This window comes from Salmo salar, chromosome 20 (assembly GCF_965601325.2).
Source record: "Salmo salar chromosome 20, fSalSal1, whole genome shotgun sequence".
Classification (NCBI taxonomy): Eukaryota; Metazoa; Chordata; class Actinopteri; order Salmoniformes; family Salmonidae; genus Salmo; species Salmo salar.
Genome location: NC_138310.1, coordinates 31,531,881 through 31,554,251, shown reverse-complemented (window position 1 = coordinate 31,554,251; position 22,371 = coordinate 31,531,881). Strand labels below are relative to the sequence as shown.

Genomic DNA, 22,371 nt, shown 5'->3' with positions numbered 1-22,371 from the left:
TAGATTTGTAACTCCACAAATAAATTTGTCTCATGAAGATGGAATTTACCACATGCAAAACCATTCCCCACATTGGTATCTTGGTTTTAACAGGTACTACCCAATTGTTTTATGTCACCATCCTCTAAATTAAGATTTATGTCAACCTCTGTACAGAATTTGTACCAGATGAAGCTGGGAAAGTGTTTCATGTGTTAAATTTTTTTTATGCTACGAAGAAATGGAGTAGGCAAGAGTAAAAGTCGCTGGTGTTTTACGTCGGCACAATCAGCTGCGCGAGCGGAACTGCAACGTTGATATATGACAACAAACTACTGTACTTAGCTAGCTATCGTTAAAGTACTGAGATATATCATTTAAAATGCTCCTTTATTTCAAGGATGATGCCTAGCTGCTAAACATGTCATAACATTTGCAGCCATTACTTGTGCGACAATGTTTATCTACGTTTTTGTTAGCAGCTTGAGCTAGCTGTCTTGCTAACATGTTCAGTTTGAAGCATCCTGTAAACTTGTTTGTCTTTGCATTGTTGATGACAATACCTAATGCTGTAGGCTCTTCATATGAGATCACAGTGGATGTCGGAAAGCCATCAGGACATCTGAAACATTTCTGGAGGAGCACTGGTTTCTGGTAGGCTGATGCACCTTTTTGATTTCGTTTAGAGTCATGTCATAGAGTCATTTTGTGGCTATGCTACCTTTCATGGCTACTTTCTGTTAGTCAATGACCACTTTGCAACAGTGTTAAAACAAAATATTCAACTAAAACTACCTTATTAAAATAAGGGCAGGACCACATGCAAAAAAACTATTTGTCATAGGCTATTTTGTATTCGTATTTATTTAGGATCCCCATTAGCAGCTACTCTTCCTGGGGTCCAACAACATTAAGGCAGTTAAACAATTTAAAATATTACTATAACACTTTTCACAACACATTACCTGTGTTCCCTCAGGCCACTACTCTACAATCGCATATCTACAATACCAAATCTGTGTGTAGAGTGCATGTTTTTATCGTGTGTATGTGTGTCTCTTCACAGTGCCCGCTGTTCCATAAGGTGTATTTTTATGTTTTTTAAAATCTGATTGACTTTGGTAAACACAGGGATTCCCAATGAGGCAACCACAGAGGAGGCTCAATTTGCCCGACTACTCAGTTCATTGTAAACACATGCTTTCTACCCCTCTCCAGCCCCCCTCTTCCACACACCCATTCCAACCAGTATGACCTGAGCAGGGACCAGGAGCTGAACCTGGCCTACGTGGGCTCTGTCCCCCACAGGGGGATTCAGCAGGTTCGGATCCACTGGATGCTGGAGCTGATCACAGCACAGTGAGTATGGGGGTGCCTGCTTTAGGGCCTTGTGCTGGGTTAGTAAATCAAATATGTAAATGTGAAGTGACCTTTGTAGGTTGTATATCCCATTGTGATATGTCGCGTTAATCTAATTCAGAGTATTGTTTTGTAGCATTGACAAAGGAGAACTCCAGTACAACTTTAGCCAACTGGACCAGCTGATTGACCTCTTGTGGATAAATGGACTACTCCCAGGTACAGTACTTTAACCCACCTGATCTGGTGAAATGTTTTTATATATATATATATATATATATATATATAGAAACAGTTGAAGTCAAAGTTTGCATACACCTTAGCCAACTACATTTAAACTCAGTTTTACACAATTCCTGACATTTAATCCAGGTAAAAGTTCTCCGTCTTAGGTCAGTTAAGATCACCACTTTATTTTAAGAGTGTGAAATGTCAGAATAATAGTAGAGAGAATGATTTATTTAAGCTTTTATTTCTTTCATCACATTCCCAGTGGGTCAGAAGTTTACATACACTCAATTAGTATTTGGTAGCATTGCCTTTAAATTGTTTAACTTGGGTCCAACGTTTCGGGTAGCCTTCCACAAGCTTCCCACAATAAGTTGGAGTCATTAAAACACGTTTTTCAACCACTCCACAATTTTTTGGTTAACAAACTATAGTTTTGGCAAGTCGTTTAGGACATCTACTTTGTGCATAACACAAGTCATTTTTCCAACAATTGACAGAGCTGGTGTAACTGAGTCAGGTTTGTAGGCCTCCTTGCTCGCATACGCTTTTTGAGTTCTGCCCACAGATTTTCTATGGGATTGAGGTCAGGGCTTTGTGATGGCCACACCAATACCTTGACTTTGTTGTCTTTAAGCCAATTTGCCACAACTAAGTATGTTTGGGGTCATTGTCCATTTGGAAGACCCATTTGCGACCAAGCTTAACTTCAAGACTGTTGTCTTGAGATGTTGCTTCAATAAATCCACATGATTTTCCTACCTCATGATGCCATCTATTTAGTGAAGTGCACCAGTCCCTCCTGCAGCAAAGGACCCCCACAACATGATGCTGCCACCCCCGTGCTTCACAGTTGGGATGGTGTTCTTCGGCTTGCAAGCATCCCCCTTTTTCCTCCAAACATAACGATGGTCATTATGGCCAAACAGTTCTATTTTTGTTTCATCAGACCAGAGGACATTTCTCCAAAAAGTACCATCTTTGTCCCCATGTGCAGTTGCAAACCGTAGTCTACCTTTTTTATGGCAGTTTTGGAGCAGTGGCTCTTCCTTGCTGAGTGGCCTTTCAGGTTATGACGATATAGGACTCGTTTTACCGTGGATATAGATACTTTTGTACCTGTTTCCTCCAGCATCTTCACAAGGTCCTTTGCTGCTGTTCTGGGATTGATTTGCACTTTTTGCACCAAAGTACGTTCATCTCTAGGAGACAGAGCGTGTCGTCTTCCTGACCGGTATGACGGCTGCATAGTCCCATGGTGTTTATACTTGCGTACTATTGTTTGTACAGATTAATGTGGTACCTGCAGGCGTTTGGAAATTGCTCCCAAGAATGAACTAGACTTGTGGAGGTCTATAATTTTTTTTCTGAGGTCTTGGCTGACTTCTTTTTATTTTCCCATAATGTCAAGCAAAGAGGCACTGAGTTTGAAGGTAGGCCTTGAAATACATCCACAGGTACACCTCCAATTGACTCAAATGATGTCAATTAGCCTATCAGAAGCTTCTAAAGCCATGACGTAATTTTCCAAGCTGTTTAAAGGCACATTTAATTTAGTGTATGTTAACTTCTGACCCACTGGAATTGTGATACAATGAATAAGTGAAAAAATCTGTCTGTAAACAATTGTTGGAAAAATGACTTGTGTTATGCACAAAGTAGATGTCCTAACCGACTTGCCAAAACTATAGTTTGTTAACAAAAAAATTGTGGAGTGGTTGAAAAACGTGTTTTAATGACTCCAACTTAAGTGTATGTAAACTTCTGACTTCAACTGTATATATATATCTTGTGGCAGACCAGGGGGTTGGGTCAAGACATTTACACAGATCAGACACGGACAGAGTATGATTAGCTCGGTTTCAAGGGTGTTTATTAAATAATAAATCAATAGGGAAAGGATAGTTCTCCCCTATGAGACCCTCTCCGGGATACTGTCTTCAACTATACGGAAGTCACCTTACTTCCCCCAGTCCCCCTCCTCTTTATGGGGCTTGTACAGCTGGTGAGCAATCAGCCCTTGATTACTCACAAACTCCCCAATCAGCCCTGGGCGGAGAGCTCGTCAAGACCTGGCACGTCCGGCAGATGGAGCCATCGCCTCGTGATGTATACTCTGCCTGTCACCAGGCCTCGATGAGTCTCCCCCTGGTGGCTGACCTGCTGTAGGCCCCTATATGTGTATATGTGTATATATATGTATATGTATGATGTATATATATATATATATATATATATATATATATATATATATATATATATATATTTTACTGCTCAAAAAAATAAAGGGAACACTTAAACAACACAATGTAACTCCAAGTCAATCACACTTCTGTGAAATCAAACTGTCCACTTAGGAAGCAACACTGATTGACAATTCATTTCACATGCTGTTGTGCAAATGGAATAGACAACAGGTGGAAATTATAGGCAATTTGCAAGACACCCCCAATAAAGGAGTGGTTCTGCAGGTGGGGACCACAGACCACCTCTCAGTTCCTATGCTTCCTGGCTGATGTTTTGGTCACTTTGAATGCTGGCGGTGCTTTCACTCTAGTGGTAGCATGAGACGGAGTCTACAACCCACACAAGTGGCTCAGGTAGTGCAGCTCATCCAGGATGGCACATCAATGCGAGCTGTGGCAAGAAGGTTTGCTGTGTCTGTCAGCGTAGTGTCCAGAGCATGGAGGCGCTACCAGGAGACAGGCCAGTGCATCAGGAGACGTGGAGGAGGCCGTAGGAGGGCAACAACCCAGCAGCAGGACCGCTACCTCCGCCTTTGTGCAAGGAGGAGCAGTAGAAGCACTGCCAGAGCCCTGCAAAATGACCTCCAGCAGGCCACAAATGTGCATGTGTCTGTTTCTGACCATTTGAGCAGACTCCATGAGGGTGGTATGAGGGCCCGACGTCCACAGGTGGGGGTTGTGCTTACAGCCCAACACCGTGCAGGACGTTTGGCATTTGCCAGAGAACACCAAGATTGGCAAATTTGCCAATGGCGCCCTGTGCTCTTCACAGATGAAAGCAGGTTCACACTGAGCACGTGACAGACGTGACAGAGTCTGGAGACGCCGTGGAGAACGTTCTGCTGCCTGCAACATCCTCCAGCATGACCGGTTTGGCGGTGGGTCAGTCATGGTGTGGGGTGGCATTTCTTTGGGGGGCCGCACAGCCCTCCATGTGCTCGCCAGAGGTAGCCTGACTGCCATTAGGTACCGAGATGAGATCCTCAGACCCCTTGTGAGACCATGTGCTGGTGCGGTTGGCCCTGGGTTCCTCCTAATGCAAGACAATGCTAGACCTTATGTGGCTGGAGTGTGTCAGCAGTTCCTGCAAGAGGAAGGCATTGATGCTATGGACTGGCCCGCCCGTTCCCCAGACCTGAATCCAATTGAGCACATCTGGGACATCATGTCTCGCTCCATCTACCAACGCCACGTTGCACCACAGACTGTCCAGGAGTTGGCGGATGCTTTAGTCCAGGTCTGGGAGGAGATCGCTCAGGAGACCATCCGCCACCTCATCAGGAGCATGCCCAGGCATTGTAGGGAGAACATACAGGCACGTGGAGGCCACACACACTACTGAGCCTCATTTTGACTTGTTTTAAGGACATTACATCAAAGTTGGATCAGCCTGTAGTGTGGTTTTCCACTTTAATTTTGAGTGTGACTCCAAATCCAGACCTCCATGGGTTGATAAATTGGATTTCCATTGATTATTTTTGTGTGATTTTTGTTGTCAGCACATTCAACTATGTAAAGAAAAAAGTATTTAATAAGATTATTTCATTCATTCAGATCTAGGATGTGTTATTTTAGTGTTCCCTTTTTTTTTTGAGCAGTGTGTGTATATATATATATATATATATATGTGTGTGTATGTATGTATGTATGTATGTATATATATATATATATATATATATATATATATATATATATATATATATGTATATATGTATGTGTGTGTGTGTGTATACACTGAGCAAAAGTATAAATGCAACAATTTCAAAGATTTTAGAGTTACAGTTCATGTAAGGAAATTGATTTCACATGACTGGGAATACAGATATGCATATGTTGGTTTCAGATACACACCCCAATTATTTTTTATTTTTTTAAAGGTATCAGAAAACCAGTCAGTACCACAATTTGCCTCATCCAGAGCGACACATGTCCTTCACAGAGTTGATCAGGCTGTTGATTGTGGCCTGTGAAATGTTTCCCTATTCCTCTTCAACGGCTCTGCGAAGTTGCTAGATATTAGCGGGAACTGGAACACGCTGTCGTACATGTCGATCCAGAGCATCCCAAACCTGCTCAATGGCTTACATGTCTTGTGAGTATGCAGGCCACGGAAGAACTGGGACATTTTCATATTCCAGGAATTGTGTACAGATCCTTGTGACATGGGATTATGCATTATCATGCTGAAACATGAGGTGATGGCAGCAGATGAATGGCACGACAATGGGCCTCAGGATCTCGTCACGGTATCTCTGTCCATTCAAATAGACATTGATAAAATGCAATTGTGTTTGTTGTCTGTAGCTTATGACAGCCCATACCATAACCCCACCACCACGGGGCACTCTGTTCACAACATTGACATCTGCTAACTGCCCGCCCACACAACGCCATACACGCTGTCTGCCATCTGCCCGGTACAGTTGAAACCGGGATTCATCTGTGAAGAGCACACTTCTCCAGCGTGCCAGCAGCCATCGAAGGTGAGCATTTGCCCACTGAAGTTGTATACGACGCCGAATTGCAGTCATGTCAACACTCTGGTGAGGACAAAGAGCACGCAGATGAGCTTCCCTGACAGCTTGTGCAGAAATTCTTCAGTTGTCCGGGTGATGGTCTCAGATGATCCCGCAGGTGAAGAAACTGAATGTGGAAGTCCTGGGCTGGCGTGGTTACAAGTGGTCTGCAGTTGTGAGGCTGGTTGGACGTACTGCCAAATTCTCTAAAATGACGTTAGAGGCGGCATATGGTAGAGAAATTAACATTCAATTCTCTGGCAGCAGATCTGGTGGGCGTGCCAGTTGCATGCTCCCTCAACTTGAGACATCTGTGGCCTTGTGTTGTGTGACAAAACTGCACATTTTAGAGTGGCCTTTTATTGTCCCCAGCACAAGATACACCTGTGTAATGACCATGCTTTTTAATCAGTTTCTTGATATGCCGTACCAGTCAGGGGGATGGATTATCTTGGCAAAAGAGAAATGCTCACTAACATGTAAACAAATTTGTGCACAACAGTTGAGAAAAAACCTTTTTGTGTGTATGGAAAATGTCTGGGATCTTTTATTTCAGCTCATGGAACCAAAACTTTACATGTTGCATTTATATTTTTGTTCAGTATATGCTTTCTCAGTAGTATTTTTCTCTTTGACTATGGTTCAGAATGAGTTTTTTTTCTACTTGTTTGTTGCAGGTTTTGAATTGATGGGCAGTGTGAACAACTACTTCACCAACTTTGAAGACAAAATGCAGGTGGTGGAGTGGAGAAACCTGGTGCATCTCATTGCAAAGAGGTATATTGGTGGGTATACTGTTCAGTGATAGGGGAACACACAGTAACATATGTAATCTTATGGATCATATAAATGGTATACTCAATAACACTATTCATCCTGAATTACAGAGAAGTATGGCTTGGGAAGTGTATCTCTGTGGAACTTTGAAACATGGAATGAACCAAACAATCATGACTTTGACAACGTCACTGTGTCTATCCAAGGTATAAAAATAAATAAAAATATTCCGACAGGTGGCATCAGTACTGTACCATCATACTTTCTGTCAGGAATGAAAGAAAGCATAATATAATCTCATCTGATGAATAATAATTTGTATGGAGTCTGTATCTCAGCACCCACTAGAGGCTATTGGTCTGCTTCCACCTCCAGGGTTCCTGAACTACTATGATGCCTGTTCTGAGGGTCTGCGGGCTGCCAGTAGGGCCCTGCGCTTCGGCGGTCCAGGAGACTCCTGCCACACCCCACCACACTCCCCCTACTGCTGGGCCATGCTGCAGCACTGCTACAATGGCACCAACTTCTTCACTGGGGAGACAGGGGTGCGGCTGGACTACATCGCCCTGCACAAAAAGGTGGGCCTGGGACTGTGGTGTGTGTAAACTGCACACCTTCGTTACTATGTTTTAACCATTATTCTGTCTGACTCTGGTCTCCTAACAAGAGAATAGTGCCTAATCCTGACAATTGCAGCACTCACAGTTTCAGGATGAAAACTAGCTTGGGCTTGTGAGACTCAGTTCAAGTTGAGGTTTTGCTTTCTTTCAGGGTGGAGGCTATTCATTACCCATCATGGAACAGGAGATCCAGACAGTGAGAGAGATCCAGGAGCATTTCCCTCTCTTCCGAACTCTGCCGGTTTACAATGATGAGGCCGATCCATTGGTGGGCTGGTCGAAACCTCTGGCGTGGAGGGCTGATGTGACATATGCAGCCATGGTGGTCAAGGTATGAAATAGTTAACTGACTTATCTGTTGTCTGTCCTGATTGCTGTCTCCTATGTCCACCAGGTTTGGGGTCAATTCCAAACTTTCCTCATTGAAATTGGAATTTCAGTATACTGTGCTTATTGAATTGACTGTATTGAAATGGAATTGACCCGAACCCTGCTTTCCACCAGGTGATCTCCCAACACCAGGACCTGCTGTTGTCTGACCAGAACAACACCATCAACTACACCCTGCTAAGCAATGACAATGCCTTCCTCAGCTACCACCCTCATCCGTTCACCCAGCGCACCCTGACGGCACGCTTCCAAGTCAACAACACCGAGCCCCCCCACGTCCAGCTGCTCAGGAAGCCTGTACTGACCGTCATGGGGCTGCTTGCTCTGCTAGGTGAGGCTTTCTCCTGTACTGACCATCATGGGGCTGCTCGCTCTATTTATTTACTTCACCCTTATTTAACCAGGTAGGCCAGTTGAGAACGGTCCCGTGTGGCTCAGTTGGTAGAGCATGGTGTTTTCAACGCCAGGGTTGTGGGTTCGATTCCCACGGGGGACCAGTACGGGGGAATAATGTATGCATTCACTACTGTAAGTCGCTCTGGATAAGAGCGTCTGCTAAATGACTAAAATGTAATGTAAATGAGAACAAGTTTTCATTTACAACTGCGACCTGGCCAAGATAGAGCAAAGCCGTGCGACAAAAACAAAATAGAGTTACACATAAACAAACATACAGTCAATAACATAAGTGTATAGAACTGTTTTTTTTTTTTTTCACCAAATTTAGGTGGGACTTAATCTGTCTACCCAGATGTTATAACTTTATGAAATGTTTAGTTTTTTTAAATTGTTGTTTTGCAAAAAGGAGAGACTCAGGTACTGTCTGAGGTTGTGGAGGTTGGGGGGACCAACAACCGCACTGTGGGGGTCCTTGCCAGCACCCATGACCCCCTCATGTCCTGGACCTCTGACAGCTGGCAGGCCACTGTGCTGATCTACAACAGCGATGACAACAGCACATCTACCACCACTGACCTCATTTGGGTCTCTCTCAAAGGATTCACAGGACAGAAAGGTGGGTGTTGACGAATGTCTCTGAATCAGGACTAAGTTTTACTTCATAGTGCATTCAGAAAGAATTCAGACCTCTTCCCTTTTTCCACATTGTTACGTTACAGCCTTATTCTAAAATTGATTAAATAAAAAAAATCCTTAAATCTACACACAATACCCCATAATGACAAAGCGAAAACAGATTTTTAGAAGTCTTTGCAAATGTATAAAAAAAATAAACATACCTTAATATTTATGTAAATCAGACACTTTTCTATGAGACTCGAAATTGAGCTTAGGTGCATCCTGTTTCCATTGATCATCCTTGATATTTCTACAACTTGGAGTCCACTTATGGTAAATTCAATTTATTGAACATGATTTGGAAAGGCACACACCTGTCTATATAAGGTTCCACAAAACAAAGCCATGAGGTCAAAGGAATTGTCCGTAGAGCTCCGAGAAAGGATTGTGTCGGCACAGATCTGGGGAGGTGTACCAAAAAATGTCTGCAGCATGGAAGGTCCCCAAGAACAGTGGCCTCCATCATTCTTAAACGGAAGAAGTTTGGAACCACCAAGACTCTTCCTAGAGCTGGCCGCCCGGTCAAACTGAGCAATCGGAGAAGAAAGGCCTTGGTCAGGGAGGTGAACAAGAATCCAATGGTCACTTTGACAGAGCTCCTCTGTGGAGATGGGAGAACCTTCCAGAAGGACAACCATTGGTGGAGTGCTACACAAATCAGGCTTTATGGTAGAGTGGCCAGACGGAAGCCACTCCTCACTAAAAGGCACATGACAGCCCCCTTGGAGTTTTCCAAAAGGCACCTAAAGACTCTCAGACCATGAGAAACATGATTCTCTGGTCTGATGAAACCAAGATTGAACTCTTTGGCCTAAATTCCAAGCGCCATGTCTGGAGGAAACCTGGCACCATCCCTATGGTGAAGCATGGCGGTGGCAGCATCATGCTGTAGGGACCATTTTCAGCGGCAGGGACTGGGAGACTAGTCAGGATCGAGGCAAAGATGAACGGAACAAAGTACAGAGTGATCCTTGATGAAAATCTGCTCCAGAGCGCTCAGGACCTCAGACTGGGGGCAAAGGTTTACCTTCCAACAGGACAACGACCCTAAGCACACAGCCAAGACAACGCAGGAGTGGCTTCGGGACAACTCTCTGAATGTCCTTGAGTGGCCTAGCCAGAGCCCGGACTTTAACCCGATCGAGAAACTCCCAAAATACAGGTGTGCCAAGCTTGTAGCGTCATACCCAAGAAGTCTCAATAATGTAATCGCTGCCAAAGGTACTGGAGTAAAGGGTCTGAATACTTATGTAAATGTGGTGTTTCAGTTTAATTGTAATAAATGAGCAAACATTTCTAAAAACGTTTTACATTTTAGTCATTTAGCAGACGCTCTTATCCAGAGCGACAGTAGTGAATGCATACATTTCATTTCATGCATTTCTTTTTTTGTACTGGCCCCCCGTGGGAATCGAACCCACAACCCTGGCGTTGCACACACCATGCTCTACCAACTGAGCTACAGGGAAGAGCCTTTTTAAAACCTTTGTTTTATCATTATGGGGTATTTTGTGTGTGTGTGTGTATATTGATACAAAAACTATTTAATACATTTTAGAATAAATGTAAGTAACAAAATGTGGATGAAGTCAAGGAGTTTGAATACTTTCCGAATGCACTGTATGTACTCAACTTTAAATGCTTCTTTGATGTTGCAAACAACATTGCAGTTGGATTAAAATGTATTACTCATTTTACAGTATGTTGACATACTCAGTTCTGTAAGTATTGGATTTGAACTGTGTTAGTAGATGAGCAAAAGAGTGACTTCAGCAGTTTCATGAATTGCGATTTTGACTTCAGGACTTGTGTATGTGACATATTACCTGGACAACAATGTGACCAACCCATCCCAGCTGTGGCAGAGCATGGGCAGCCCAGACTACCCCACAGCAGAGCAGTTCAGACAGCTGAGGAACATTGAGGTACAAATAAAAACACCCTCTTCCATGAAAATAACATTTCTCTCAAATAACTAGTCTCACTCTCAATAAGTAAGCTTGTATTTCAGTCAATCACATCATATATTCCTCTTTGTTTTAAGTGACAGCAATGTATGAACATGGTCTTTTTTTATGGAATGAACTACAGCCATTGTAGCTGAGCTGAATGGTTTGTGTTGATTTACCCCCAGGATCCTCAGATGGATGGACCTCTGCCCTTCCCTGCTGAAGGCATCCTGACCATGCGGGCCAAGCTCTATGTGCCCTCTGTCCTCCTCATACATGTGTGTGCCCAGCCCAAGGCCACGCCAGACCAGGTCAGTGCCACCAGCTGACATGGGCTTTGATGACAGTATTATCCACACCTTGGTGATTAATTTGTCTATTATTTCTCAGGATGTTATTTTCAAACTGTCCTGTTAAATCATCAATACCCTAACTGTATTTTATTGATCTCCTGTAAGGTGAATGGATTGCGATTCATCAGCATCACAAAAAGCCAAGTTATGATTGTGTGGAAAGATCATTGTGTAAATTCCAAGTAAGTACTTTTTTGGGGGGGGGGGGGCTCTTCTACTTAGTGGTGAGTTGACATGTTGTATTTTATTTGTAGGTGCATTAAGACGTTTGAGGTGGAGTTCTCCAAAGACCAGGAAGAATTCAAGAGGGTAAACACCCGGGATACCATTTTCACGTCCTATGTATTTTCACCAGGTAAGAATGGTTTAGAAAGTTCAAACTTTCTTTTGTGATCTTATGCAATAGTTGGCCTGTATTAAGCATTGTGGATTCTCATTTGATTACAGAAAACCTGGAGGTTAGTGGTAGCTATAGAGTACGAGCTGTGGACTACTGGGGAAGAACTGGAGAATATTCACTGACTGAGAAATATTCAGAGGAAAACTAAAAGTGTTTCCTACATGGTACCATGACATTGTACAAAAGCATATTTTTTGTTGTTACATTTTTACTTTCAGAAAATATAATCAGCATTATTGCTGCTCCAATGTATTGTTGACATGGAATAATTTTTCAATACAAATATTTTGTCATTTCACAATCAATAAGTAAAATTATTTATTTGATGTATTTTTTTTATACCATTTTGAATCTTTTTTTAATGCTCATGAGACAGTGATAACATTAGAATGCTCATGTTTTTCCCCTGGACAATGTACTCACCAAGCCAACTAAGTTTCTTTAAACTGTATTGTTGCCATCACAAACTGATGTACAGTGAATGAGCGAAAACGCAGTGGTGTTAATATTCATATAGGTATTTCTGTGATGTAGCATCTACCTCCATTGGATTGGTGCAGGCATCATGCTCAAATGTACAATTATTTTTATATACAGTACCAGTCAAATGTTTGGACACCTACTCAATTTTTACATTGTAGAATAATAGTGAAGGCAATAGTTTTGATGTCTTCACTATTATTCTACAATGTAGAAAATAAAGTAGGTGTCCAAACTTTTGACTGGTACTGTACATGAGGGGCATAACATTTTAACATTTTTATATAAAAAAAAATCTCTTATGCCATTTCCCTCTTCAGTCATCAGTAAATATCTCTGTCCAAGCCAACACGTTGTAGGGATCCCTTGACAGCACAACATGTTCCTTCTTAGTAGACATTCAGCAAGCTCCTGTTGAGCAGAGAAAAATCAGAAGTGGGTCAACTGGCATGCTAAATTTGTTGGACATCCCAAAAATAAACATTTGCTTTAGTTGTAGAAAGCACATTTATGCTGGTAATAAATATTTGTTGAGTAGGAGATGAGTTAAGTAACTCTCAGTGAATGTTTGTAAAGGCGGCACTCAGCATTTACAGTAATGCAGACTGATCCTTCCTCTTTGATGGTGTAGTCCGGATTACTGTAAAGCATTTCATAACAATTGTTGATGTAAGGGCTTTATATATAAAATAGGAAAAATGTAACCCTTACCAGACTGCAGCACGGGCTCAAATTGTCCGGCCATGCAGATCTCTTCCTGCTTGGCGCGAATGCTCCTCTGGATGGCTGGTGGCAGGCCACGGGGGTTACGGGAGAATATCAGGGAGTAGCCATCCTCACAGCTTCCATCGTCCTTCAGGGTACGGCAGGCATATGTGATGGCATAGTTGTCATAGTCGGTGTCAATCACCCAGTAGTTGTCACCTGAGAGAAGAGGAGAGTATTGTGAGTATCGAGCGCGGCTTACTGGTTGTTATTGCTGCGTCTCTGTGCCTGTAAGTGTATTTGTATATAACGATATATTCAGAAGACGTACCTCCGCTGGACAGATAGCTGGCCAGGCCCTGGTAGTTCATGAACATCTTTCCAGGGTTGGCAGAGTCTGGCACAGTGTACTGGGCAGCCATGTCAGCGCACACAACCCAGAATCTGTAAATAGGTGAAAGTATTTCCAATCAACTTATCATAGATACAGTATTCATGTAAAATGGCTTTAAGTTACAAACATGTAGTAGATGTAAGGTTTTCAGTTTGACCCTTATACACAGATTCGGAAAGCCATGTTCAATTTTTAAGACTAATGTTTCATCAGAAATAACCTTCATGCAGCTCTTACCCGAAAAGTGTGACACGTCCCTTGGAGGCGGCGACCATGGAGCCGTCGTCACCGATGGTGTACTCAGCTGAGATGTTGTCCTGGAGGAACAGTCCCTCAGGGTCCTTCTTCTGCAGAGCGTACCACTTCCCTGCGTACTGGAGCACACACAGATAAACTGGTTGAAGAGCCTTGCAGGTAGCCTAGGAAATTATTATTTCCTCCATACTGGAGCAGGAGTGTTGCAACTATTTTTCTAGCTGTGTACTGTGGCTCTAGCACATAAAAACATAGATGTAGGGCCTTGCAGGACAGCTTGGTCTTCTATAGAGGGCTGTTTGTTTTACTCACTCTCTTGGGGTCAAAGTCCTCCTTGACATTGAAGCTGTCCACCACACAGGAGGCAGCCCAACTCTGCTCCAGACCCGCCAGGAGCACCACTACAAGGGCCAGCATATGGAAGTCCATTTCTAGAGAAGAGAGATATTCTATAAGTATAACTTCATATGTAATAAAAACAAATCAATATTTTGATAGAGCACAATAGCTGTTCCTCTCAATTGGGAACTACATTCTTATAAAAAGCCTATAATATTCGCAAAAACGTACCTTTTCAGGAACAAAGCAAGAGGTTAAGCTTCAATGAAGTTGCAGGTATGCGTTTCTCTTCTGTCAAGGATCCTTATATACCCAAGGCATAGACGAGCTCACTGATTATTTTCACATCTTGGTCCTAAATGGAGGGTTAAATCTTAATCTATTACTAATCCAGTTAACAAAATCCTGCCCATAAACTGTTGCACTCTCCCATACACAATGAAATGGCTTTATGTAATTGGAGCAAGGGTGTATACTAGTCTAAACACAGAGAAAGCACGTCTAGGGAATTAAGTTTACCTTAGCCAAGCCAAAGTACTGTTTACACATGGGCATGGCAACACCAAGGTATTAGATAGTTCTTTAGTGACATGGAAATTAAATGGAAATAAATTACATGCATTTCTTATCAGTTGGTATCACTTTCTTTGAACTCATAAAACATATTCATTGAACAATTATAAATAAAGAGGGATTGGATGTCAAGTTCATGCAGTTGTAAGAGTAAACAATTATTCAATTGTAAGGATACACGCTTTATGAAATGAACAGTCCACGTGGGACTTTATGTTCCTGCCCCTGGGTTAAGTAACATGATCTGTTGCACCAGTTTGGTTCTGTAATCCCAGACATAATGTCCTTGGACAGGAGACCGCTGAAGCGCATTACAAGAGGGTTGACGCCAGGTGAAATGAGTGCATAAGTGTCATTTCAGTGAGCAAGGCCATACATTGGATCATCCCTTGCTAATTTATACTGTGCACTATAGATAATATACATAGTTGACAAATAAAGCTTTTGTATTTTTCTATTATTAACCACTTCTGTCATTGTTGCTGCTTATATTTAGCCTGGGGATGAGCTTGAATTACTGCGCCTTTGCACCGTTGGCTTTCGGCCATGACAGCACAGTGCCAGGTCAAGGGTCTGCTCCACTCCAGTCATTACAGCAGACCACAGTCCTCCTATTTACGTGCATGGCCATGACACAGAACAGTACGATCTTGTTTCATGTAATAATCTTATCATTTTTGTAGCTTCAGTTTTAATATCTAGAAGATTAGAAAGAACAAATATTAGAGTTGATGGTTGATGAATGACGCTTCATATATATCCATAATAGCATATCCATTACTCAAAAACAAAGCAAGTGTGACAAAAAAAGTTATTGACGCAAGTGCAAGGAAAAATGGAGAAAGGATGAAATGAAGATTCAAAGACAGAATAAATATTTACCATTTATTTATCAAGTAGCATGTATGACATTGTCATGAGGGTGTGTAACAAGGGTACAAACATTTAACTTTACTTACAATACTGCATTTGTGATATTACAGTTCTGAATCCAAATAGCAAGCCATTATTTTATATGCCATGTAAATGACTACAAAAAACTATATTTGGTCTCCAGACCAAGTGAGGGTTTATCGGTTAGAGTGCACACGTCAGTAAAATAACGGAGAGTTTTGGACCAAGTATATCCAGGAAAATAAGAGTGGAAAAATACAGGAGCAGTGTGAAGAGCTTCGAAGTAACTTCTCCCAGTGCCAGCTCATTTCAAAATCGATTCTTCACTGGCTGTAGTGAGAGACCAGAAAAAAGTAGATGTCAAGTTTCTATACAGAAACAATTAAGTGTTTAATTACATGAAGCATCTGTTTTACTGCCATATGTTATTATTCAGGCTATTCCTATAGAACATGCAAAATACCTATTGATGGACATATATCTAAGTATGCACATTTGTTTACTTTAAAAGAACAAACATGAGGATAGCAAATTTGCCAGTAATCTCTTAAAAACAAACATGGACGTTTACCTTCAGCTAGCGCCTTGGCAATTTTCTCTTGTTCTTCATGAACCTTCTTCTCCTCTTCCTCAACCCTTCTTTCCTCCGCAGCAATAGGCTTTAGTTCATCTGAAATTAATTTAGAGGGGAGAGTGTTAAAATCAAAACTTAAAATGGAATTACTTCTGAAAAAAAAATCAAACACCATATGATGTACCGGTAATCTATTTATGTGAAGAACTATGAAGAATCCTATGTTATTGCAGGTTTTCAACAAGTCAGTGTCTGCATGGCTTCAATGTTAAGGTTGCTAGTTTAGCTAACGTTAGTCTGTGGCCACAGTATAGGACATTTGTACTCTAACGTTAGTATGCCACAACCTGAGGCGTCCATATGGCATGCCGCCTGTCTGCAGAGTTAGTCAATGTAAAACCTGTATTCAAGGTTCACAACTCACCATATCTCCTCTTGCCAAATACTATACCAGCTATCAACGCTGAGTACCTTGCTGTCTGTAATGAGAAACAAATGACGCATATCAGACAGTGTCACTCAGGCAATGATTTAATGCTAACATTAGACAAATGCTAGCTAATTCACGGCCTTTTTTATTTTACATTTATTTAACTAGGCAATTCGGTTAAGAACAAATTCTTATTTACAATGACGGCCTACCCCGGCCAAATCCCAACGACGAAGGGCCAATTGTGCACCGCCTTATGGGCCTCCCAATCACGGCCAGTTGTGATACAGCCTGGAATCGAACCAGGATAGACCGCTGCGCCACTCGGTAGCCCACAACAACAATCTGCATGCAATGTCAAAGCTGTCAGCTGATGCATAACATGCGCAAATTATTGCAGGTTTGGAAGTAATAGCTATGTGTTGAAAAAGTAGCTAGCTAACGTTATTAATTATTCCACTAGCTAGGTTGTTAGTTAGCCAGCTGTCTGAGATTGGCAGAGATCTTGAACAATGCAGCATTGTGCTGCAAATTAGGAAACAATTTATTTTTAAACCAAACTACTTTCAACAGCATGTTACACAAATGTGTTACCACAAACCTTAATAAGCGGTGACACTGCCACTGGAGGGACCATTTTGCTGCTGGTTTGTGTAGGTTAGCCTGCTCCGAAATTTTGCACAACAGCAACACCAGAGGTCACTTTACAGATGAAAAGGATTGTGGGAAAATGCCGGCGTCTAATTTTGTTAGCGCTATCTGGAATCCTTGGGATGTCCCTCCCCCTAACCATAACCCTTACCTAACCTTAATCACGGATTAAACCATTGAAAATACCGTAATGAAACCGTCCCAAGGATTCCATATAGCGTTATCAAAGCCACAAAGGCAAAGACCCCGCCTATTTCTACAATGTCTCTTTTTAAAATCAATTTTTTAACCTAATCCTAACTTCAACCACATTGCTAACTTTATGCCTAATCCTAACTTTACATTAAGACCAAAAACCTCATGTTTGTTGTCATGAAATTTTACGATATGGACATTTTCACTTTGTGGCTGTGATAACTAGTGAAAACCCCTTCACGTTCACTTGTGGTTCATATGTTTTATAAAATTACAAAAAATATCTTTATTTTATCAAACCTTATAATCCTCAATTTCATAACCGAGTATTTAGCTAAATGTTCTAGATTATCAAGTGTGACGTATTAAACTCGCCCACCACTTTCTGCTCTATCAACACTAACCACAAGATGCCAGCAGCTGCAAGCTTTTGTGGGTCTTTGCTTCAGACAGGGAGCAGGCTAATTGGGCAGGATCAGACAGATTAATAGAGTATGGGATCTACTCCTGCTGTAGTGAATGTATTTGCTGCTACAGAAAGCTTCTCATCATGGTAAGGTGTTCATACATTCCAAACCATACATGCCGAGCCTATTTTAATGATGCAAAACATACCCTCTCTCACAATCAGTAGGTAAACTATGTTGTTTTGTTTTTCCATCTGGGATTTGGCCTCAATCTTGCTCGGCATGACACATGAATGACAACAATTTACAACAACCCCTCTCTTCCTTTAGTTATTATGCCCCCAGCCTCTGGAATAGCCTGCCAGAGAACCTGGGGCAGGGGAGCTGAAACTGTGGACATATTTAAAAGAGATCTTAAAGCACATATTTGTTGTTTTGGTTTTCCTTAGGATGCTTTTTAGTTGTTCAGTTTGTGTCATTCTTTTGATTTTGTTTTGTTGTGTAGAAAATATTTCAGCTTTTGTTTTCATTGTTTTTTATTTGTTTTTTTCCCTGTAAAGCCTGTAAATCACATTGCATTGCAAAATGTACACATAATTGCTTTATTAGTGAGTGACCATGTTTGTCTTTGCAGCAGTAATATAATGGCACATACAAAAATCATGTAGCATTATTTCTCTTTATTGAACATACGTACAAGAAAGGATTGCAAAATCAAATCTCATTAAAGCTCCATGCTATTCAAATGTTGAAAAAACACAAATTAAAACAAAAAAGCAGCATGTGACATAAAGGACATTAAGCAAAGTAGAAAGTGTTTCAATCATTAAATGCATAAAAATATATAAAAAAGGAGCAATAGAATCAACTTGACCTGACAGGGCAAGTTGCTCCATAGCTGTGAAGCTCTTTATGACAATGCACTGTCTATATGGTATTGTTAACAGGCCTACCCTTTGGGGGAGAAGCACTCTCATTAGGTAATATGTGTGAAGTGCAGGGGTTGAAATGGAGAAAGAAAATCACTCCTGGAACCCTCCAATGTAAAATCTATGAATTCAATGTGAAATGCAAAATGTTACATTGCAAAATGTTTTCACGCCCAGAACCCCCTTCCCCCAGACTCCCTCCCATTTCCACCCCTGGAGAAGCATATCTGACGGGTAAGACAAGAGGGTGCATGGGTTTTCAGCAGTTTCAAAGTTAACATTACTTTATTCAACCCGATACTATATATGTTGCCAATGTAAGGAAGATCAGGCAGATATTGTGTCTTACAAAGTCCTAAACAGTTAGCTGTACCATCATGTAGTGTGTCCAACTCCACAACAAAGTGAGATCTTCATTGCTGTCCTTTTGGCAAACCTAATTTTCCCCCGGTTCTTCATGTTTGCGGTGTACTCGTGGGATTTCAGTTTGGCGTAGTAGTCTGAGAACTTGTTGAAGAGGATGGAGATGGGCAGTCCGTTCAGTATGATTCCAAAGGAAATACAGAAGAAAGCAAAGAGACGCCCTAGGATGGTCTCTGGATACATGTCTCCATAGCCCACGGTGGAGATGCTCACCTGGAGGGCAGAAATTGCAAGAGTTATGGAACTTGAACCCCTTTCACAGTGAAAATGTAAAAGTGTTATCTGTCCCACTTCAGTCACAACTTAAGAAATTCCTATCATACCCTTTCAGAGAGAGATATACAGGGCCTAAAAGTGGCCTGACTTTATGTCCAGAGTGTTGATCAAAATTAAGCACATACGGCATGCTTCATGTGGACAGGCATGGACATGGACAGATACACATATTCTAATGGAGATGCGCTGACCTAAAGTCCACCCTGTAATAGCATTATAGTATTAAGACACTATCCAGGAACCATATAAACCATCCATTTAAGTAATGTCAGGCCATGCAGTTCATATGAAAAGGTTACTGGTACTTAGATCAGTGTTTAAGCTTATCATTCAGATAGTGGCCACTGACAGCCATTGTGCAGTAGGTAGTATTATGAGGGGACTACAGAGCGAGCCATATACCGGACACACTACAGACCTGAAGCCAGACCTGAGCCTCCCTGCATCATCGCTGGAAGATCACCAGAAACATAGCTGAATATAAAGCTACAGAGAATGAAAGTTAGATAGACTTTTTTTAAAGTCCTAATGGCCTATTGTGAACTAATATACTTACAGCAGCCCACCACCATGCATGGGGGATGCTTGTGAAGTTGGTTTGGGGCACGTCATGCTCCACAGTGTAGACCATGGCAGAGAAGGCGAAGATTCCCATGGCGATGAAGAGGAAGAGGCAACCCACCTGCTGGTAGCACTGGCGGAGTGTGAAGCCAAACGCCCTCAGTCCGGTGGAGTGGCGCGCCAGCTTCAAGATACGAAATATACGCATCAGCCGCATGATCCGCAACACCTGGCCCAGCTTCCCCACCTGCCCAACTGTCCTCATGTCGTGTTCGTGCTTCACGTAGTCATTGTTTTCAAAGCACTCCAAAGCCAGCTGCAGGTACTGAGGTAGAATAGCGATCAGGTCCACCGTGTTGAGCATGCTCCTGGCGAAGGTCTGGAGGTCAGGTGTGGACACCAGCCTGAGCAGATACTCCATGGTGAAAAAGGCAATGCAAAGAGACTCCACAAATTCACAGTAGGTCTTCCCGCTCAATTGGCCAGAGGGAGTCTTGTACTGCATATCCTCTACTGTGTTGAGTGTCATGGCCACCAGGGATACCAGGACAAACAGGCTGGAGACCAAGGCCATGAGCTTGGCAGGGACAGAGGAGAAAGGTTTTTCCATTAGGTTCCAGATCACTCTGCGGTTATGGCCCATAAACATGTCCTGAAACAGCTCCTCATTCTCCTCGATCTCCACCTCGGCCTCCAGCTCTCTCTGGATGTTCAGCTGCTCGTTTATTTCGTCCTGTCGCTCCTCAAAGGAAATCCGGCAGCAGCGATGGGTGTTCTTGATCCTCACGCCCCAGTAGTTGATCTCCTCCAGAAAGTTTCTGGGACACAGCTCGTCTTTTATCCACAGCACCCCAGTTCTGTAGAAGGTGAAGATGTTGTTGAAAATCTCTGGGTCCCTGTCGAAGAAGTACTCATTTTTCTTGACTTGGTAATCGTCACACAGGTCCAGTTTCTTGTTGTGGTCTGTATAGGTGGCAAGCCGCCCTATCCTAGTTTTGGGGTACCTGGCCGCCAACCGGTAAGCTATCTGATAGGACTTCCCCCCAACATTGATGTTAAGATTGTAATTCTTGGTGGGTGAAGCCAGCCTTGAAAGAAGAGCCAAAGGCTTCTCATCTTCCTCATCCTCATACTCAGAGTAGATGTCATAAATGTCCTTGCTCAGTTCCTGCATGGAATTCCACTCTTTTATACAGCTGTCCTTGGTGAATGGAAGGGTGCTGTCTTCTGAGGGTCTTCTAAGTTCAGCACTAGGCCCAGTGACTTTGTAGTTAGGGAAGAGGCTCTGCCTCCTGTTCCAAAGGTTGAGCATCCTCCCGGTGCTTCCCATGTCGTTGCCTTCCGTGGGCTATACAGCAGACGGCAGATTCAAATCTGGGAGCATTACTGTTCTACTTTAATACCCCCCTCTGATTAAGCGCATGCAGAGGATGTTAGCAGGATGCATTGTGTGCCACGGCCCCATCAATGATGCTGACAGAGGATCCATGTGCTTACAGAACATTTACATACCATTATCCCCTCCAGAGCTCCTCTGGCCCTGTGTGTAATGTAAGTGCTTTAATGTGTTTGGACCCCAGGGAGAGTAGCTGCTGCCTTGGCAGCAGCTAATGGGGATCCCTAATAAATACAAATACGTCTGTCAGTGAACACACTTCATTAACTCACTTCCTTAGAGTCTGTAAACAAGTCTGTATACGGTATGTGTCATCAAACTGAGTATACGAAGACAAACTGATACATGAACTCTCCCCTTCATGAATTCATCAATAGGTTTGCTATAGTGTTGTTTTGGGCAGAGTAGGGACTGCTGTTACCTCAACTGCATCCTTGTCGACTGATACTGCTGAGCACATGCGTTCATGAACGCTGGCCAAGCACTGCTCCAATAATCTAGGTGTAGACTAATCCATTGTCTAGGTGATAGTTTCCTTAGGTTTAGGGGACAGATTAAGAATTTGAATTAATGACTCTCCAACAAGGGGATTTTTGTATTCTCTTGTGATACAATACATTCATTTTGGTTTTCACATAATTCCAGAAAATAGTCTGAATGTTATTGTTAATTGTTTATTGCCAGATTGTAATGACACAGAGACCCCTGTGCTGCAGGAGAACAAAGAGGTTGTGTGGGTGTTTAAACAGGATAAGGACTTTAAGATGTTAACATGCTTCCTGTCAGAGTGGACAACAGGTGTCTGTGGTCTCTCTTAGCCTATTAAAATCAAGGCCACAAGCTCACTTTGACAAGATATTAAATTACATTAATTACGTTACAACTACACATGGAGAACAATTATATACAATAACACTGACAAGAAGACTGATAGTGATCGTAGAGAAGATATTAATTCTATAAAATAACTCAACAGCCATTTTATTGTCTGACAT

The 22,371-nt window shown here is 42.2% G+C and overlaps 3 protein-coding genes, 1 long non-coding RNA gene and 1 other non-coding gene across 6 annotated transcripts; 2 read left to right on the top strand and 3 right to left on the bottom strand.

Moving 5' to 3' along the window:
- Positions 1–234: 234 nt before the first annotated feature.
- On the top strand, positions 235–12,924 carry idua (alpha-L-iduronidase). 2 transcript variants are annotated; one of them, XM_014161532.3, is made up of 14 exons: positions 238–633; positions 1,198–1,338; positions 1,475–1,557; positions 7,006–7,113; positions 7,216–7,311; positions 7,481–7,683; positions 7,877–8,056; positions 8,230–8,446; positions 8,921–9,130; positions 10,996–11,117; positions 11,327–11,452; positions 11,600–11,676; positions 11,749–11,849; positions 11,942–12,924. In XM_014161532.3, the coding sequence occupies exons 1-14, from the start codon at positions 485–487 to the stop codon at positions 12,040–12,042; spliced, it is 1,914 nt and encodes a 637-aa protein (XP_014017007.1). In that variant the 5' UTR covers positions 238–484; the 3' UTR covers positions 12,043–12,924. The 2 variants fall into 2 exon arrangements, with proteins under 2 accessions (XP_014017008.1, XP_014017007.1); XM_014161533.3 differs by lacking the exon at positions 8,921–9,130 and having other exon boundaries at positions 235–633.
- Positions 8,537–8,612, top strand: trnae-uuc (transfer RNA glutamic acid (anticodon UUC)). Its single transcript has one exon. It is a non-coding gene; the product is annotated as a tRNA-Glu (tRNA).
- LOC106580452 (purpurin) lies at positions 12,200–14,576 on the bottom strand. The gene is made up of 6 exons (XM_014161534.3): positions 14,299–14,576; positions 14,041–14,159; positions 13,711–13,847; positions 13,411–13,523; positions 13,086–13,298; positions 12,200–12,785 (listed from the first exon to the last, which is right to left on the bottom strand). Exons 2-6 carry the CDS (start codon positions 14,155–14,157, stop codon positions 12,775–12,777), a joined length of 591 nt encoding a protein of 196 aa, XP_014017009.1. The 5' UTR covers positions 14,158–14,159; positions 14,299–14,576; the 3' UTR covers positions 12,200–12,774.
- A 1,545-nt stretch (positions 14,577–16,121) lies between these two features.
- Positions 16,122–17,470, bottom strand: LOC106580450 (uncharacterized). The gene is made up of 4 exons (XR_014381832.1): positions 17,140–17,470; positions 16,751–16,883; positions 16,533–16,587; positions 16,122–16,204 (listed from the first exon to the last, which is right to left on the bottom strand). It is a non-coding gene; the product is annotated as an uncharacterized LOC106580450 (long non-coding RNA).
- An 841-nt stretch (positions 17,471–18,311) lies between these two features.
- On the bottom strand, positions 18,312–21,379 carry LOC106580449 (potassium voltage-gated channel subfamily V member 2). Its single transcript, XM_014161529.3, has 2 exons — positions 19,976–21,379; positions 18,312–19,356 (listed from the first exon to the last, which is right to left on the bottom strand). The coding sequence occupies exons 1-2, from the start codon at positions 21,308–21,310 to the stop codon at positions 19,096–19,098; spliced, it is 1,596 nt and encodes a 531-aa protein (XP_014017004.1). The 5' UTR covers positions 21,311–21,379; the 3' UTR covers positions 18,312–19,095.
- Positions 21,380–22,371: the final 992 nt, after the last annotated feature.

What these genes read in the sequence shown, in the direction of transcription:
- idua (XM_014161532.3), top strand. Translation starts at nt 485, where the DNA reads ATGTTCAGTTTGAAGCATCCTGTAAACTTGTTTGTCTTTGCATTGTTG. An exon ending in TGGAGGAGCACTGGTTTCTG is followed by an intron (nt 634 to 1,197) that starts GTAGGCTGATGC and finishes ACCCCTCTCCAG; the next exon opens with CCCCCCTCTTCCACACACCC. An exon ending in ATGCAGCCATGGTGGTCAAG is followed by an intron (nt 8,057 to 8,229) that starts GTATGAAATAGT and finishes GCTTTCCACCAG; the next exon opens with GTGATCTCCCAACACCAGGA.
- LOC106580452 (XM_014161534.3), bottom strand. Translation starts at nt 14,157, where the DNA reads ATGGACTTCCATATGCTGGCCCTTGTAGTGGTGCTCCTGGCGGGTCTG. An exon ending in AGGACTTTGACCCCAAGAGA is followed by an intron (nt 13,848 to 14,040) that starts GTGAGTAAAACA and finishes TGTGTGCTCCAG; the next exon opens with TACGCAGGGAAGTGGTACGC. An exon ending in CAGCTATCTGTCCAGCGGAG is followed by an intron (nt 13,299 to 13,410) that starts GTACGTCTTCTG and finishes CTCTTCTCTCAG; the next exon opens with GTGACAACTACTGGGTGATT.
- LOC106580449 (XM_014161529.3), bottom strand. Translation starts at nt 21,310, where the DNA reads ATGGGAAGCACCGGGAGGATGCTCAACCTTTGGAACAGGAGGCAGAGC. An exon ending in ATGCATGGTGGTGGGCTGCT is followed by an intron (nt 19,357 to 19,975) that starts GTAAGTATATTA and finishes TCTGCCCTCCAG; the next exon opens with GTGAGCATCTCCACCGTGGG.